Here is a 17,312-nt window from a genome sequence, read left to right as displayed (position 1 = left end):
TCTGTAACAGCTTTAAACATTAAACATGCAGCACCTGCTGGCCATCTAGAGAAATACACTTCATGAAATATTCTTATAATTAATCTTTTTCAGAGACGGGAAGGTGGTAGAACTAGAGGACATAAATTAAGGTTGAAGGGGGGCAGACTCAGGACTAATGTCAGGAAGTATTTTTTCACGGAGAGGGTGGTGGATATGTGGAATGCCCGCCTGCGGGAGGTGGTGGAGATGAAAATGGTAATGGAATTCAAACATGCGTGGGATAAACACAAAGGAATCCTGTTTAGAAGGAATGGTTCCGCGGAATCTTAGCGGAGACTTACAGCGCTGCGTAACCCTAGTAGCGCTCTAGAAATGTTAAGTAGTAGTAGTAGATTGAGTGGCGACGCCGGAAATTGGGAAGCAAAATGGGAGCTGGGCAGACCTACGGTCTATGCCCTGAGTGTGACTAAATAGAAAGGGATGGGCTGGAGTGTAAATTTTAAGGGGCTTCGACGTTAGCTTCAGAACTTAGTACGAGAACAGTGCTGGGCAGACTTCTACCTGTGCCCTGAGAAAGGCAAGGACAAATCAAACTCGAGCATACAAATAAAGTATCACATACCATGTAAATGAGTTTATCTTGTTGGGCAGACTGGATGGACTGTACAGGTCTTTATCTATTACTAATTCACATGCTGGAAAACACTATTTCGCCACAGTTTCTTTGAATAAATTTAGTACAGGATCAGGCCAAGGAGAAACTCAATGTGGTAGTATCTCCAAACAGCCTGAAAGCTATCAGCTTTCTTGGAGTCCTCTAAGAACATTTGTTAGTCACCTTCTCATGAAAAGTGGATGAAATTATGATACTAAAGTCCTACTTTTGTAAGAGAAAATAGGTTTCTGGGGATAAAGAACATATTTGTTTCCAGATATACACAGAGCTACTCAAGTTTGGAAGATAAGTTTTCTTCTTAGGCCTCAGATATTGGTCCTTGGAGCTCTTTTATCCATTTAAATAGCTGGTTTCCTACAAGGAGACCAGATTTACTTTGTTTAATCCCATTTCATTGGAGAATTTTCTTATTGGGAAAAGTGCAGATGGTTAATACAGTACAGTTTTCTGCTGTTACTTTAGGGTGGGGGGGTTGTTGGAGTAATGATAAAATGTTATATTCCTTTGTGTTTTGTAATTTTGTTTCCACTGTGGATTTAGCAGTATGTAATTATTATCTTATATGTTCATCTACATTTCCTTATCAGTTCACTTGTGTAAATTCTTATGAAAATTGCAATAAAATATATGTTGCCAGTTTTCAAATTTAGCTTAGCATGACTTGACTCATTCGTGGAAGGCCTGTCAAAAATGACAGAGAAAATTGTGAAAGCGCTGCTGCAAATTAGTTTGCCCCTGTGCCTGCTCGAGTCCGCATACATTGCAGAAACATGACAAAAACTACCCAAGCACACTATTTAAATTAGGCAATAGGTTTAGGTGTCATATCGAAGAATTCTGTTTAAATTTTAGTATTTTCTCTTTTATTTGTCTAGCTTGTTGCAAACTGCTCTGAATGAAAGGACGGTATTTAATTATTTTTATGAATACCTGTTTATATATATATATATATATATATATATATATATATATATATATAGTGGGATTTTGCTTCTGTCATCTTATGTGTACCTATTCTATCTGTGACTTGGTCACTAAATTCCCTTTCAGTAATGGTGGTTGAAGACACTTCACACATGTCAAGGGTGAGGTAATTTCCATTAGGTTTAGCACCCCCAATCATTTTGGAAAGTCGGCTCCCATGGTCACAGGTTCTGCTGGCAGTGAGTGGTACTGGGAGGAGATATTCTAATGCCATTGTCTGAGAGGGAGGCACCAATGGTGATGCAACAGTAGGTAGAATCCCTTGGAAAGGAGAGAATCGAGTCCTTCCTTTATCCCTTTCTTTGGCCATGCTTAGACTCTGGGGGAGTTCCTGGGCTCCAGACAGTAGATTCTTAGGGAAAGGAGGTCCACTTCGTAGGAGTCCGAGAAGGCATGGGAACCCCCGAGGTTGAAGAACCTCAAGGAGCCTATGGAGGAGAAGTCTGCTGAAGAAAGTGAGGCTGGTAGCTGGCCACTAGCCCAAAGGGATACAAAATCTAAGAAGGCAAGGACCATGTGGTTTATGTGTCTGAAGAAGATAGGGGTCTACAGAGGGAGAAGAGCAGCTTTTGTGTTTTCTGTATTTGCCTTGCCGGAGTCTGGACTACATTAGAGAAACCAACTTGCATCTGTACTTGTTCTGAAGGCATCTGTCAGCAGAAGTCTCTTCCTTTTGAGCAGCCAATCAGATTGACCTTTGCCATTTTGCCAGTGACAGTCCAGACTGTGACTTGGGATGTGAGGGAAGAGGAAGGGCCTTGGAAGTTCTTTCCTGCCACCCAACACAACCGCAGAGGTAAGAACGAGGAGTACCTGCTCCTATCTTCCCTGGAACCCACCCACAAGTATCCCAGGGCTACATATTTAATTAACCACAACAATATGAAACAATGGGAAGACAAAACCATCAATAACACATCAGTAGTACAGCATTAAAACAAGAGTACAAGCTATAATAACCAAAGAATATCAGCAGAGCTAACTACAAATAAAAGCTTGAGAAAAGCAACAAGTATGTTAACAAATGAACTAAACCACACATATAAAAAAGAAACACAGAAAAAAAAAGGCAGACATAGACCCTATGGCCTATCCATGCCATCTACCACCCCATCCTCTCCCTTAGAGATCCTATGTACTTGTCCCAAGCTTTCTTGAATTCAGATAGTCTTCCTCTCCACTACCTCCATCATAAGGCCATTCCTTGTATACACCGGAGTAGCCAAGTGGTTAGTACAGTGGACTTTGATCCTGGGGAACTGAGTTTGATTCCCACTGCAACTCCTTGTGACTCTGGGCAAGTCACTTAATCCTCCATTACTCCTAGTACAAAATAAGTACCTGAATATATGTAAACCGCTTTGAATATAGTTGCAAAAACCTCAGAAAGGCGGTATATCAAGTCCCCTTTCCCTTTCATTGAAGAAGTAATTCCTTAGGTTACTCCTGAGCCTGTCTCCTTTTACTTTAAAAACCTACTATTAGGCCTAGCATAGCCAAGTTTTCAATCATCTCTTCAAGGTTAAAGAATCTCAAGTAGTTAAAGAGTTGCACAGACTAGGGGAAAAGCTAGGAAGGACTCATCAATCCTAATCTATTTCGTTATAGAGAGGGAGGGTAGGGGCAGAAAGCACATTCACACCATTTCTGAGGTTCTTGGGGGAGGGGTGTAACTAGACAATCTAAACAGGCAGGCCATTTATAGTGCAAAAGCAAAATTCTGAATTGATCCCATTGTCAAGGAAAGGAGGAGAAAGGGTTCAACCTTTATTGAAGAATGATCCTATTCGGCCAAGTTTCGGCAGTGCCCTACATCAAGGGTCAACAAAATCTTCAATATGAGCTCATTAGAACATGAGTCCATACAAAGTGTTCAATGTGAACTCAATTGGACATAAAGCCATACACAGTTTCCTTAAAAGTTGAAACAAGCTGCCATGTTCTGCTGCAAATGACAGAGCAGGGTCATCCTTCAATAAAAGTTTTACGTGAACCCTTGGTTTTCTCCTCATTTCCTGGATCATCATCACTGTTCCTTGGACTTTTGGTTGATTTTGCGGACATTTCAATGGCATTCTTTCAGGACTGGGGTGCAGAAACCAAAACCAAGTCAGGTCAAGGTCACCTCACTAACAGGATAGAAAGGGAGACTTCAGAACTACTTAGAGAGACTAAGACATTCAAAACAACATAAGCAGGGGTACCATTGCCCCTCTTACCATCTAGTCTAACCTGTTGCCATATGTCGCTCTGTTTTTCTATCGTTTTGTGTTACAGTTTCAGATATTAGAACTTTTATTAGCTCAGAGGTCATGCTCCCAGGCCCTTGCATTCTTCCCTTGCTCAGTCAGTCTTGGGATAGGTTTCTCACAGCTATAAAAAAAAAAAAAAATCTTGTGTTAAGTTTAGATGTGAGGAGTGGCTGGGGGCTACTTGGAAGAGAGACTCCAGGGGTGAAAGGGGAAGCTGAGCACAAAGGATAGCGTATGGGTTTGTGACTGCACATCTGAGGAGGTAGGGTTCATGGGTAGAGCTTTTAAAAGTTGCTGTACAGTAGGTGGCAACAATTCTATAAATTGGCAGCTCGTTTTAAGCACTACACAGGAACATACTTATGAGCTGATGCTTAGAACTCGCATGGTAAAGCCAAACAGCACAGAAAACTAGTTCACCAATGCTCAAAGGGAACAGTATTCAAATTATATGCGCGCTGTAAAAGCAAAAGTAAGGGGGAGGGGACGTGCTTGGTACATTAACAGAAGAGTTTCACAGTGAGCTCAGCTCTTCTGCGCATGCACCAGGCAAACCCGAAAGTGAAGCACACATTAGTGCCTGTTTTCTGCGCCTTTAAATATTAGCTCATATATATGTGCAGGAAACAGGCAACCAATGTGTGCTTTCACTTTCAGGTTTGCTCTAACTCGCACACATTCGTCTCTCACTACCAATGCTTAGAGGCTTGCAAGTGCTTCTTTCTGGTTTCAAACTGTATAAAAACTGACAGATTTTAAAGAAAGAATCATTAGAAATCCTCTCTTCAAACATACCAGTGCCTTAGGTTTTCAGCGGTAAAGGTGGCCTTGTTTTGTGGGCTGTTCCAGTGCCGCAAAGAGAGGGGGGGGCAAAATTCCCCGGGCCCGGCGCCAGAGTCAGGCCGCCGGCGCTGCAGTCCGCGGTCTCACCTGCCTGCCTCCACAGCTCCAGGCCCCCTTCATTCAAAGCGGCAGTCGCAGATCGTGTCTCTTCTGGCCTTCCCTCCCTGTGTCCCGCCCTCGCGGAAACTGGAAGTTACATCAGACGAGGGCGGGCCACAGGGAGGGAAGGCCAGAAGAGACGCGATCTGTAACTGCCGCTTTGAATGAAGGGGGCCCGGAGCCGTGGAGGCAGGCAGGTGAGACCGCGGACTGCAGCGGCTGGGGGAGCAACGGGGGGGGGGGGGGGTGGAGGCGGGGCAGCGGAGGCAGGGCGGCCTTGCCCCGGCCTAGTCTCTCAGTGGCCCTGGACTGTTCTCTGAGCATTGGGAGGAAATAAGAACCAATATCATTACCATCTTTTGACTACATTTAAGAACATAAGAATAGCCATACTGGGTCAGACCAATGGTCCATCTAGCCCAGTATCCTCTTTCCAACAGTGGCCAATCCAGGTCACAAGTCCTGACAGAAAACCAAATAGCAGCAACATTCCATGCTACCAATCCCAGAGTAAGCAGTGGTTTCTCATGACAATCTCAATAACAGACAATGGACTTTGACTCTAGGAACTTGTCCAAACATTTTTTAAACCCAGCTATGCTAACCGCTGTTGCCACATCCTCTGGCAAAGAGTTCCAGAGCTTAACTATTCATTTGAGTGAAAAAATATTTCCTCATATTTATTTTGAGAGCATTTCCATGTAACTTCATTGAGTATCCCCTACTCTTTGTACTTTTTGAAAGAATTAAAAAAATTTTTTTTTTAAACCCTTCTACTCGTTCTACACTACTCAGAATTTTGTACACCTCAATCATCTCTTTTCCAAGCTGAAGAGCCCTAACCTCTTCAGCCTTTCCTCATATGAGAGGCGTTCCATCACTTTTATCATTTTGGTCATTCTTGTATGAACCTTTACTAATTCCGCTATATCTATTTTGAGATATGGCAATCAGAACTCAACGCAATACTCAAGGTAAGGTCACACCATGGAGCGATAGAGAGGCATTATAGTCAATAGCGTACTGAGGTTGGCTGCTACCCAGGATGGATGCTACCCTCCCAATGCATCACCACCCCTGAAACACCACCCCCTCCCCCCCCCCCAAAAGTGCATCATCCTCACCATCTGGGGGTGCACTGAGAAGTCACGCAGCTGTCGGCTCCGCCGGTCCCCTGCTCCAGAACAGGAAGTAACGTCAGAGGGGGCAAAGAACCGACAGAGCCAACAGCTACACTACTGCTCTGTGCCCCCCCTTGCTGCCTGCACCCAGGGCAGACCACCCCCATCACTCCACCTTTGGTACGCTAGAGATTATAGTTTTCTCAGACTTATTTACAATCCTTTTCCTAATCAATCCTAGCATCCTGTTTGCTTTTTTGGCTGCCAACGCACATGGATCAGATTTCAGCGTATTGTCTACAATGACATCTAGACCTTTTCTAGCATCAGGTAACTATGATTTGGATTATTCTTCCCATTGTGCATCACTTCGCATTTGTCCACATTAAATTTCATCTGCCATTTGAATGCCCAGTCTTCCAATTTCATAAGGTCTTCCTGCAAGTTTTCACAGTCTGCATGCATTTTAATAACCTTGAATAGTTTTGTGTCATCTGCAAATGTAATCAATTCACTTGTCGTTCCGATTTCCAGATCATTTATAAATATGTTAAATAGCACTAGTCCCAATACAGATCCTTGCAGCACTCCACCATTCACCCTCCTCCATTGAGAGAAATACCCATTTACCCTACCCTCTGTTTTCTGTCCAATAACCAATTCCTAATCCACAACAGAACATTGCTTCCTATCCCAAGACTCTCTAATTTTCTCAGAAGTCTCTCATGAGGAACTCTGTCAAAAGCTTTCTGGAAATCTAGATACACTACATCAACTTGCTCACCTTTATCCACATGTTTATTCACGCCTTCAAAGAAGTGAAGCAAATGGCTGAGGCAAGACTTCCCTTGGTTGAAACCATATTGACCATACAGATAGAAATGAAAGCCCTTCTGCCCTTTGTAGAATTCCTAACAGTCCTTGCCTCCCACAACAAAAGGGCATGCAGTCTATTTCTCCAATATAAAAAAAGGGGGGGGGGGCTATTCCTGCATCTGTCAGGCTTTTCCAAAAGCAGGAACTAGGATCGTGACCCCTTGGGCCACTGCCGAGGAGCGGCAGTGGTAGGCAAAACCACCCCACACAGGGATAAGGCAGAACTCTGACAGGGCCAGCTAGACTTCACCTGCACTTGACCACCGTTCCTCAGGAGTTGAGCCCCTGGGTGCAGGTGGCCGGCAGGACTTGCTGGACAGGGCCGGAACTAGATACCAGCAGGATACACTCAGGGACTAGAGCACACAGGGAGGCTAGGCAGAATACTAGACTAGGACTCTCAGACAGACAAGGGACAGAACTGAAAGCTGCACGCAGCCACTGAAACAGGGAACAAACACTGGTAGAACTCAGGAAGAACAGGCAGAAGCCAGCTCAGAAGCTGACCGCCAGAAATAAGGTGAGTCTGAGAGGGGTCACGACCACAGACGTGACAGCATCCAATGCTTAAGTATGCACTTCTTCCCCAATGCATAGGCTTTACTCAGTAATAAAAGTGAATTTTTGTCTGAGATTCCATATGCCTCCCATTTATTCAGCAAGACTCCTTTCCAGGAAAAAAATTACACGGTGACCAAAAAGAATCCCTAAATAACAATGAAGCAACCTCCAAAATGCTTGAATACCACCACCATATCGCCAAAAAGCATGAAAAAAAAGGTATTTCTCCCCCGCTGGCATTTGGCGCATTGACCAATAGGCACCCAACCTGCTCTAGCAGCCTGATGTTGTGATATATATATATATATATATATATCTAATATAATAAAACGCACCGTGAACGTTCTGAAGACAACGTACTGAAGTCACTCAAACACTTCCTGAAGGGTTCGTGGATTCGTGGTGTGAAGCCACCCAGCCATCTCTGCCCCGCCCTCGCGTCAAACGTCATGACGTCGAGAGCGGGAAAAAAAAACGGATCGCGAGGGCGGAAAAAAAAACAAACAAACTGATCGCACCCACGCACGGTGCGTTTTAGTGTATTCGATTTACCTCCGTGGTGGCGGTTCCGGCAGCGCAGCGTCAGGGAAGGAGGCGGCGCTCCCGACGTCTCTAGCCTTCCCTTTGCTGTATTCCGCCTTCTTCTGACGTCAAGGATGACGTCAGAAGAAGGCAGAACAAAGCGAAGGGAAGGCTAGACGTCGGGAGCGACGCCTCCTTCCCTGACGCTGCGCTGCCGGAACCGCCACCAGGGAGGTAAATTTAAAAAGAAAAAAAAAAAAAGGGATGCTGGGGGGAGAGAAGAGGGTGGGCAGTAAAGTTGAACAATGGGAGCAGGAGGGCAGGGGAGAAACGACAGCATGGATGCGATGGGGGGGGCATGGATGCGAAGGGGGGGGGGGGAAGAAGAGGGCGGGCCAGGCTGGGACATGGGAGAGAGAGGAGCATGGATGCGAGGGGGGGTCATGGAAGGAAGAGAGGGGAATTGCTGGAAAAGGAAGAATGGAGGGGGCAGGGGACAGAGGAGCATGGATGGGCATGGATTGGGAGGGCAGGCCTCAGGGAGATAGGGAAATTGCTGGAAAGGGATGAATGGAGGGGGCAGGGGACAGAGGAGCATGGATGGGCATGGATTGGGAGGGCAGGCCTCAGGGAGATAGGGAAATTGCTGGAAAGGGATGAATGGAGGGGGCAGGGGACAGAGGAGCATGGATGGGCATGGATTGGGAGGGCAGGGCTCAGGGAGAGAGGGGAATTGCTGGAAAGGGATGAATGGAGGGGGCAGGGGACAGAGGAGCATGGATGGGCATGGATTGGGAGGGCAGGGCTCAGGGAGAGAGGGGAATTGCTGGATAGGGATGAATGGAGGGGACAGATGGGCATGGATGGATATGGATTGCAGGGCAGGGCTCAGGGAGAGAGGGGAATTGCTGAATAGGGATGAATGGAGGGGGCAGGTGACAGAGGAGCATGGATGGGCATGGATTGGGAGGGCAGGGCTCAGGGAGAGAGGGGAATTGCTGGAAAGGGATGAATGGAGGGGGCAGGGGACAGAGGAGCATGGATGGGCATGGATTGGGAGGGCAGGGCTCAGGGAGAGAGGGGAATTGCTGGATAGGGTTGAATGGAGGGGACATATGGGCATGGATGGATATGGATTGCAGGGCAGGGCTCAGGGAGAGAGGGGAATTGCTGAATAGGGAAGAATGGAGGGGGCAGGTGACAGAGGAGCATGGATGGGCATGGATTGGGAGGGCAGGGCTCAGGGAGAGAGGGGAATTGCTGGATAGGGATGAATGGAGGGGACAGATGGGCATGGATGGATATGGATTGCAGGGCGGGGCTCAGGGAGAGAGGGGAATTGCAGGAAAAGGATAAATGGAGGAGGCAGGGGACAGATGGGCATGGATTGGGAAGGCAGGGCTCACACTCTCTCTCTCATATACAATGTCTTTCTGACTCTCACTCTCACACACTCTGTCTCACACTGTATCACATTCACTCTCTATGTGCCACACAGTCACTCACACACTCGCTTGGTCTCATACACTCACTCTCACAGAGAATCTGTGTCTCACACACACTCTCTCTCTCGCACACACACACACTCTCTCACACTGTGTCTCACATACACACTTGCACACACTCTCTCACAAACACACTCACACCCAGACTCACTCTCTCTCTCACACACACACACACTCACACTTTCACTCTGTCTCTCACACAGTCACTCTCACATACACTCTCCCAAACATACACACTCCGAGGAAAACCTTGCTAGCGCCCGTTTCATTTGTGTCAGAAACGGGCCTTTTTTACTAGTATATATATATATATATATATATATATATGCTCTGTGGTGTATTCGATATCCACTCTCCCGAAGCTCAGCATTTCTAACCTGCTTTGGTATAGCTTTGATCAGTTTTTGAAAATCCACCCCCTGCAGGTTGTACCCTAGATCCCTACTCCAAGCCTCCTTAATACTCTTGCAGGCAGATGATCAAAAGCAAACGCCGGTGCTAGAGGCTGTTAGTGCCATACTAGTGCCAGCGTTTGCTACCGCCCCATGATCAGAGCCCTTGAGCGCGTGAAACAACGCGCTCGAGGGCTCTTAGTGCAAGTAGCATGCCAATGCATGCTAAACAGGGCTCTTAGCGCAAGTAGCTTACAAATGCATGCTAATCAGTGCTTAACGCATTCATCCCCAATGATCAGCCACCAGTGCGCCAAAGATTGGGTCGCTGGCTGCGACAAACCCTACGCCAGCTCCGAGCTGGCGTTAGGGTTTGGAGATCATTGGGGAGGAATGGTGAGCCCTGTCCAGCATGCATTTGCATGCTGGCAGGCCCCCATTCCTCCCTACAGCAAACCTGCAAGCGAGGGCAGTTGAGGACATCCAAAATTTGGACGGTTCTGTGACGGGCAGTTGAGGACGTCCAAAATTTGGACGTTTCTATGAGAAAGACGTCTTTCTCATAGAAACATCCAATTTTGGATGTCCTTAACTGCCCATTGCAGAAACGTCCAAAATTTGGACGTCCTCAACTGCCCCGTCGCTATACCTCCGACACCCCCTTGAAATTTGGCCGGCCCTTTAACAGGGCAGTTGAGGATGTCCATCTTCCAATTTAAAGATGGGCGTCCTTCTCTTTTCATTGGTCTCCAGCCCAGACCTGTCAAACAAGTGCGGGAGGATTTTAAGCACAATTCTCCCACACTTCTACCCCATCATCAGAGATAATTGCGCTGCTTAAATTTGCATGCATTATCTCTGATCATAGGTTTAATAGTGCCCCGTGCTGTTCCAGCGCAATTTTAGAGTGCTGTTTGGAACAGCGCGGGGCTTTTGATCATCTGCCTGTCGGGAAGGGAGAAGAGAAACCAAAGCTCTATGTAGGACTGATACAGAAACGTGGCCAAAAGCATCTCCCTACAAAAAATCTCAGATTTTCTGACCTAGCCTCGTTTGCACAACTCCGTTTTCTAGACTAGTATAATAGTGGTGCAATTGCCAATAAGCAAAATAGTCTGTGCGTATTAATGAAAGCCTCTGCTGTAAATCCTGAAAATAATTTAAAAAACACCTTCCTCATTGAGAAAATGCTCAATCAAAACAATGCCCATATTCGCCCATCTCTTAAACGGTCCAAATTCCAGCCCTGGTGGAAAATCAGTGTTACCCCTACACGACAATAAACCACTAACATTCGAATTCTGATTCCAACTCTTCAAAAGAGCCCACCAGACACCCCTCAGAGGCTGCAGCAATACACTCCCACAACAAGAGCAAGGCAAGCTCTGTGTCTGGGCATGCAAAAGAAAATTCAAATGCCAAGGTGTAAACAATTCCCTTTCCCATTGCATGGGAGTAAACTGCTCAGCACCAAACAACCAATCCTAGAACCCTTTTTAAAAATCGGCATCACATTGGCCACCCTCCACTCTTCAGGTACTACGGACGACTTTAACGACAGGTTACAGATTACTAACACCAGATCAGCAATTTCATGTTCGAGTTCTTTCTGTATCCTTGGATGCATGCCATCTGGACCAGGTGATTTACTACTCTTTGTCAATTTGGCTCAGTACGTCTTCCAAGTTCACTGAGATTTCTCTCAGTTCCTCTGCATCATCATCCTTGAAAACCAATGTATGCGCCAAAGATTAGTGCAAATATCAAAATACATGCAGACTACACATATTTTGATATTTGTTAAATAAATATGGTACAATTAACCTCCAGAGTTCTTTTTTAATGGTCGGCCTACAGCCCTTCCCTACTTTTTTGGCATTGCCGTTCTGCTCCACAAGGAATTTTACCTTCCTGTTGTGGTGTGTTGGTGATCCAATTTTTGGCGCCAGCTTATAATATTGCCTTTTATGTGTTCAAAAGGGGGCACAGCTTCCCATCCACTTCAGCACATGGTTCAAGCTACTGCCATCACCCCCAATGCCCCTCCACCTGTACTCCACACAAGCACGCATTACTTTGGCAACAAATATAAAAAGTGTCACGCCAATAAAGTTAGCAGAATCTTGCTCTGACCTCTGCTCTTCTCCTCATCACCAAGCCTCAGCATCATATGCCTTGACAATCTTCCTACACAGGTATACCATGCCCTCTCACTGACCATATTTGTGTTCCTGCAGAACTCGTCCTTGCCCCGACATCAGTATTGTATTGTTGAATTTCTTAAAGCATCTTGTCTGACTTGACTAGACTGTAAACTGTAGAGCAGAAACCATTTCTGCTGTGTCCAAACTGCTGTATCAAGTAGCACTATGAAAATGATAGTGAGGGGAGGTAAGATTTAATTCTTTCAGCCATTAATCCTTTCTGCCAAATAGTTATCCTACACCCTATCCTTTAAGAGCCCCTTCCTCTATTTGTGTGTGTGTGTAACTTTACTTCTGTGTCTCTCCTTTCCTGGGCCCCGGTGCTCAAAGCTTACCATTCTTGCAATGTTTGATTTAGACTGGTTGTAGCCAGTCCAATGTGTAGTTATGCAGCATCTAACACACAAAGAGGCTCTGTGTTGCTTTTACCATTCACGGTTGCAGCTACTAATAATCCTATGCAAATGTATCACAACAAGCTCATTAGTATTAAAATGAGCATTCTGTGCAATGCACAGAAAAAAGCACCTACCTTTAATGTTCAAAATTTTCGGGCAGGTCTGGAGCTGTCGTTGCATGAGGGTGACTTCTCGGTGGAGCAGTTTGCTTGTATTTGCACGTGTGTGGGAAACCTGCCATGTGCATGTTTATAAGTGTATGTGTCCCGCCCGTAACAGTGGTATTAAAAAAAAGTTATCGCAGAACAAAAACTATGATGTCAGAGGATGCACGCATATGACATCCATCTATGGTGCATGTATAAAGGTTTGCTTTACAGCAGAAGAGTTCCACAAAGGCTGTCGTGATTGTTTTCTCACTATAAGTAAAACAAACTGCAACAGAAGCCCATTCTTTACAAGTGTATGCATCATGTGCATTTTTTCTTCCACGTGTACTTTGTGGTCACGTTCCGCTGCAACAAGAGACATGGACGGAGGTTCCTGTGACACAATGGTCACCTTTTTTTTTCCTGGCCATGCACAGAACATCAACACTTACTGCGAGACTGTTCTGCGCATGTGCTAGGTGCTTTCCCTACCAAGCTGCTTTGGAGTATTGACTGCTTTTGAGCACTGACCGCTGTTTCAAAATCGGTAAGTTCAACTGTGGCTATAAACGGTGCCTTTTGCGCATTTGTCGCCGGTGTGAGACGACAGAAAACAGATCATATCAGTGCATCAAGGCATGAGTTCCTGAAGAGCACAATCAGAACTGAATCTGGGAGGGCAAGAGGACTCAAGGACTGCAGGGTAGGACTAAGGTGTACTACTGGCAAAGCTGAGAGTGGGGTGTGGAGTGAACAGTCGCAGTCCTAGTACTGGAACAGGATAAAGAGCTTCACAGTAGGAGTCAGACTGAGGTGCACTGGCAAGCTTGAGGACAGAAGTTTGTCATCTTACCATGCTGTCATACTCCTGTGACAGGAGCAGTCACAATAAAGTAAAAACTGTTGCAAACACAGGATGAGGGAGAGGGAGGCAGAAAAGACCACAAAAGTAGTCACCGAAATGGAGTAAGGCATGTGTGTGATAAGAAATAGGAAGCCTGGGCAACGAGGGTAGGAAAATAAGAAGAGGGGACAGGATGCAAGAAATATGCTTCCTAGGGAGAGAGGAAAGCACTGTGGTAACACCCCTGCATAACAGGATGCAGCAAGATTAGCAGCAATCACAACATGCTCCCCAGCCTGGTACTGACTACATTATTGCACTCCATGGCTATATTGGCAGCCTTTCAGAGAGAAAAGCTTTTCAAATTTATTGGTCTTCTTGCATTCTCTGTCCTTCGACTTCCAAAAACAGTAGTCCTCATCCCCAATCCCCGTTGAGGCACTGCCTAAGAGGGGCACCGCCTCACGTGGCATTCTGATGCAATCCGAGACTACTACTTTATGGGGCACCTATGTCTACACACAGTTTAAAAAAAATGAATGGATTAATGAAAAGAAACAAAGACCTGTCAAAAGAATTTTTGGCGCGGATAGGACACTAGGGTTCCCATTTTCAAAGACTTACAAAGTTACATTTAAATACAATAGTTATTAACAAAGCAGGACGGGGACACACCTACACACAAAGTGCGGTCAAAAAACTTCTACCCTTCAGAAAGAAAGCTATGATTTCTCCTTTCTCTAAATATTTCCCGTTTTCTGTATCCTCCCCTCTTCCCCGGCTGGCATCTCCCCTTCAACCCTCCCTGAGCACAACTACTACTACTACGTATCGTTTCTATAGCGCTACTAGACGTACGCAGCGCTGTACACTTGAACATGAGGAGACAGTCCCTGCTCGACAGAGCTTACAATCTAATTAGCACAACTGATCGATCACCCGTAAACCGCCTCTCTCCCATCACAAATCTTCTCCAGCTCCCCCCCCCCAGCATTTCCCTTCCCTTCCTTTGTACCACAGGAACCAGCTCTATGAGTGCCAATGGATACTAAGCACCCCCAATATTGGTTCTTCAATTTGTCCAGAGGGTGAAAATGTGTACTGTGTTTGCTGTTTGGCATCCCCAGTTCATAAGATCCAACTCTGTGGGTGCTCAAGCACCCCTAATAGTGAGCACATGCCCTCCTCACTTAATTTGTACAAGTATGGATAATTCAATGCCTTGCGCTCCTTTCGCGCATCTCCTCTGTGCCCCACCCCACCCCCGCGCCCCCTGGCTGAGGCCAAGCCAATGACAGTAGGCAGCAGCAGCTCGTGGACAGCCAGCACGCGCCCCGCTCCCAGTCCGCGCTATAGAACCGCCCTCTCCGGAGTGCGGTGCGGGAAAGGGGTGTGGCTTTGGACTAGTGGGAGATGAAGGGGCCGCTGCAGGGGGTCTCGGCAACCCGAACGTTCCGACATGGCCACTGCCCCGATCCGGCGAGTTCCACACATGAGACGCACAGACACACACACAAATAAAAGCGGCTGTCTCTTACTATCTCCACCAGCAGGATCGTCCCTTTCTTGGTCCTCACATAGGTCTGAAAGCTCTCCAAAAAGCCGGGGCTCTGTGTTCTCGCTGCCGACTCGGACATGCTGGCGTCGTGCTAAACTGGCGCAAGGCTCGGAGTAGTGGCGGAGACTGACAGTCGTCCTCCTCCTGGCTGTCAGCGTGACGAGAAGGGCTGTGCCGCGCTACGGGCTGGTGGGGCGGGTGCCACGCCTCTGTATAAGCTGCTATCCCTTAAAGGAGCGAATTGTGGGGACTCTCCGAAAGGGAGAAATAAGAGACAGCCAGCAGCGATCGGCCTCTTAAGACTTTTTGACACATGGTAAAGTTAAGGATTAAAGCTGAGGCAGCGCGTGGAAATTTGGTGCATGTTCCTTTTCTCTGGAGGCTGCCTGCCAAACGTTTTGCATGGGGAAAAGTTACAATGGCTGTCATTATTGGGAGCTGAAATTACCCAGTTGCAGCCTGCACGTACCCACGGGCTCACCATATTTGGGAAAAATCTGGATTTTATCCAAAAGCTTTGTACTGCGTTTGGCACATAACTTTTTGTGCAGGGAGTCGTACTACTCACTTCACTAACAAGGAAAAAAAAAAAAGAGAATTGCAGCTCTATATATGCAATGTGCTAAAACTACGGTAGGACTGGAATAGTCTCTTCACGCTGACCCGTGTAAAGTGCCATTGGATCTGAGGTCTGGTTTCCAGCAGAGTTTCCACAGTCTCCCTGAGTCTATCAATAGAAAGTCTGACAGCCTAGGAGTGCTTTTAGAAAAGAGCAAAAGTAAGGGGGGGGGGGAGATAAATACAAAACAAGAAACAGTACCCGGGAAGGGAGAAGAGAGGAAGCGACAGAGACGGACATAAGAGGGAAGGAGAGAAGGACAACGACGTTGGAAAGAGAGAAAGCAAGGAAAGGGAGGAAAACGCAGAGATAGGAAAAGACGGGGGGGGGGGGGGGGGGGGTTGAGAGGAGATAGATACACAGGAACCAACTTTTCAAAATTATTAGGGGTGCTAGGCGCAACAGAAATAACCTCCCCATGGACACAGTCAAGGAGTTTGTTAATATTAGGGTGCTCAAGCACCCACAGAACTGGCTCCTAAGGACAGAGAAAGAGAAACTGCAAAGAGATGGAAGATAAGTTGCAGGGGCTAGATGAGAGAAGTTAGGCACTGGTGTTTCCTAGGACATGCATTGGCATGTAGGTGATAATTCACTTTTCCTGCCGGCAGATGTATGTTGGTGCCTACATGATGATTTTTGGCACTGTCAGGTAGAGCTTGGTGAATTACCCTCCTTCTGAATGTCAGGTATTCAGCCCTCCCCCCCACACACACACACACACTTGTTCTTGCTCTTCTCAGACACACAAAACTCCCTGTTCACTCCTGTAGTAGGGTGTGTTCAGCACAGACAGGCCAACTGGCAGGAAGCAGCCCTGGGCTGGTGGCATTGTGCCAAAGGGTGACTCATGTACCCTGCTTTCCTGTGAGATGCTTCCCTGGCACACCCCACCAGGTCTCCACAGCAACAGCGATGTCTCAGACATCCTCTTGTAAAGTGGCCCCGTCCGCCTGTTGTGTCTGTTGGCAGAATAGGTCCTAGATGTGGTTCAAAGGCTGCTCCCCCACCTACTGTTTACCACCAGTTTCTCAACCATGACCTGAACTTCAGTGAGTGCCAATTCTCAGCCCTCCCCCTTCTGCAGTGGCAGCTTCTCTGTGGAGATGGTGTGTACCTGCATTTATCTCTCTTTCATTAATCATTAACCATAGGTCCTGCTGAAATGAGTGAGGTTTCTGAGTGCAGGGATGGTGCCAATGGCTGACAGAGCAGAAAGGGTGCAGGGTTCTGTGTTCATAAGTGATTATTCTCTGTTATAAAGATGGCTTATTAATTTATAATGAAATGCATTCAAAATGATTTACATTCAATTATCAAACATGGTAAAAGTAGGAGTGAAGCACAATGCTGGACAGACTTCTAAGGTCTGAGTACCGTAAATGGCAAAAAAAAACAAACAAACAGATCAGCTTCAAGGTTGGAGTGGGCTTCGTTGGCAACTCCAGTAGTTGGGAATTAGGACTGGTGCTGGGAAAACTTCTATGGTCTGTGCCCCAAAATTGGCAGGGAGAGAGAGAGAGAGAGATTAAGGGACTCATTCAAAGCACTTAAACTTACGTTACACATATACCAGTGTTTAATCATGAAGAAGTGGAATCTGCAGAGTGCCAAATTCATCTCTGGGTACCTTGTTGGGCAGACTGGATGGACAGTGCAGGACTTCATCTGCCAACATTTACTATGTAACTATGGGGCTCATTTTCAAAACAGAAAAACGTCCAAAA

General features: G+C 46.4%; 1 protein-coding gene across 1 annotated transcript in view; it reads right to left on the bottom strand.

Moving 5' to 3' along the window:
- Window positions 1-15,271, bottom strand: part of PLP2 (proteolipid protein 2) — a 31,730-nt gene extending 16,459 nt beyond the window's left edge. The window contains exon 1 of the mRNA XM_030194255.1: window positions 14,947-15,271. Coding sequence (XP_030050115.1) covers window positions 14,947-15,045 — 99 coding nt within the window. The 5' untranslated portion in view covers window positions 15,046-15,271. The remainder of the gene's footprint in view (window positions 1-14,946) is intronic.
- Window positions 15,272-17,312: the final 2,041 nt, after the last annotated feature.

Source organism: Microcaecilia unicolor, chromosome 2, assembly GCF_901765095.1.
Source record: "Microcaecilia unicolor chromosome 2, aMicUni1.1, whole genome shotgun sequence".
NCBI lineage: Eukaryota > Metazoa > Chordata > Amphibia > Gymnophiona > Siphonopidae > Microcaecilia > Microcaecilia unicolor.
Note: the sequence above shows the minus strand (reverse complement) of the source record. Positions and strands in the feature narration are given on the sequence as shown.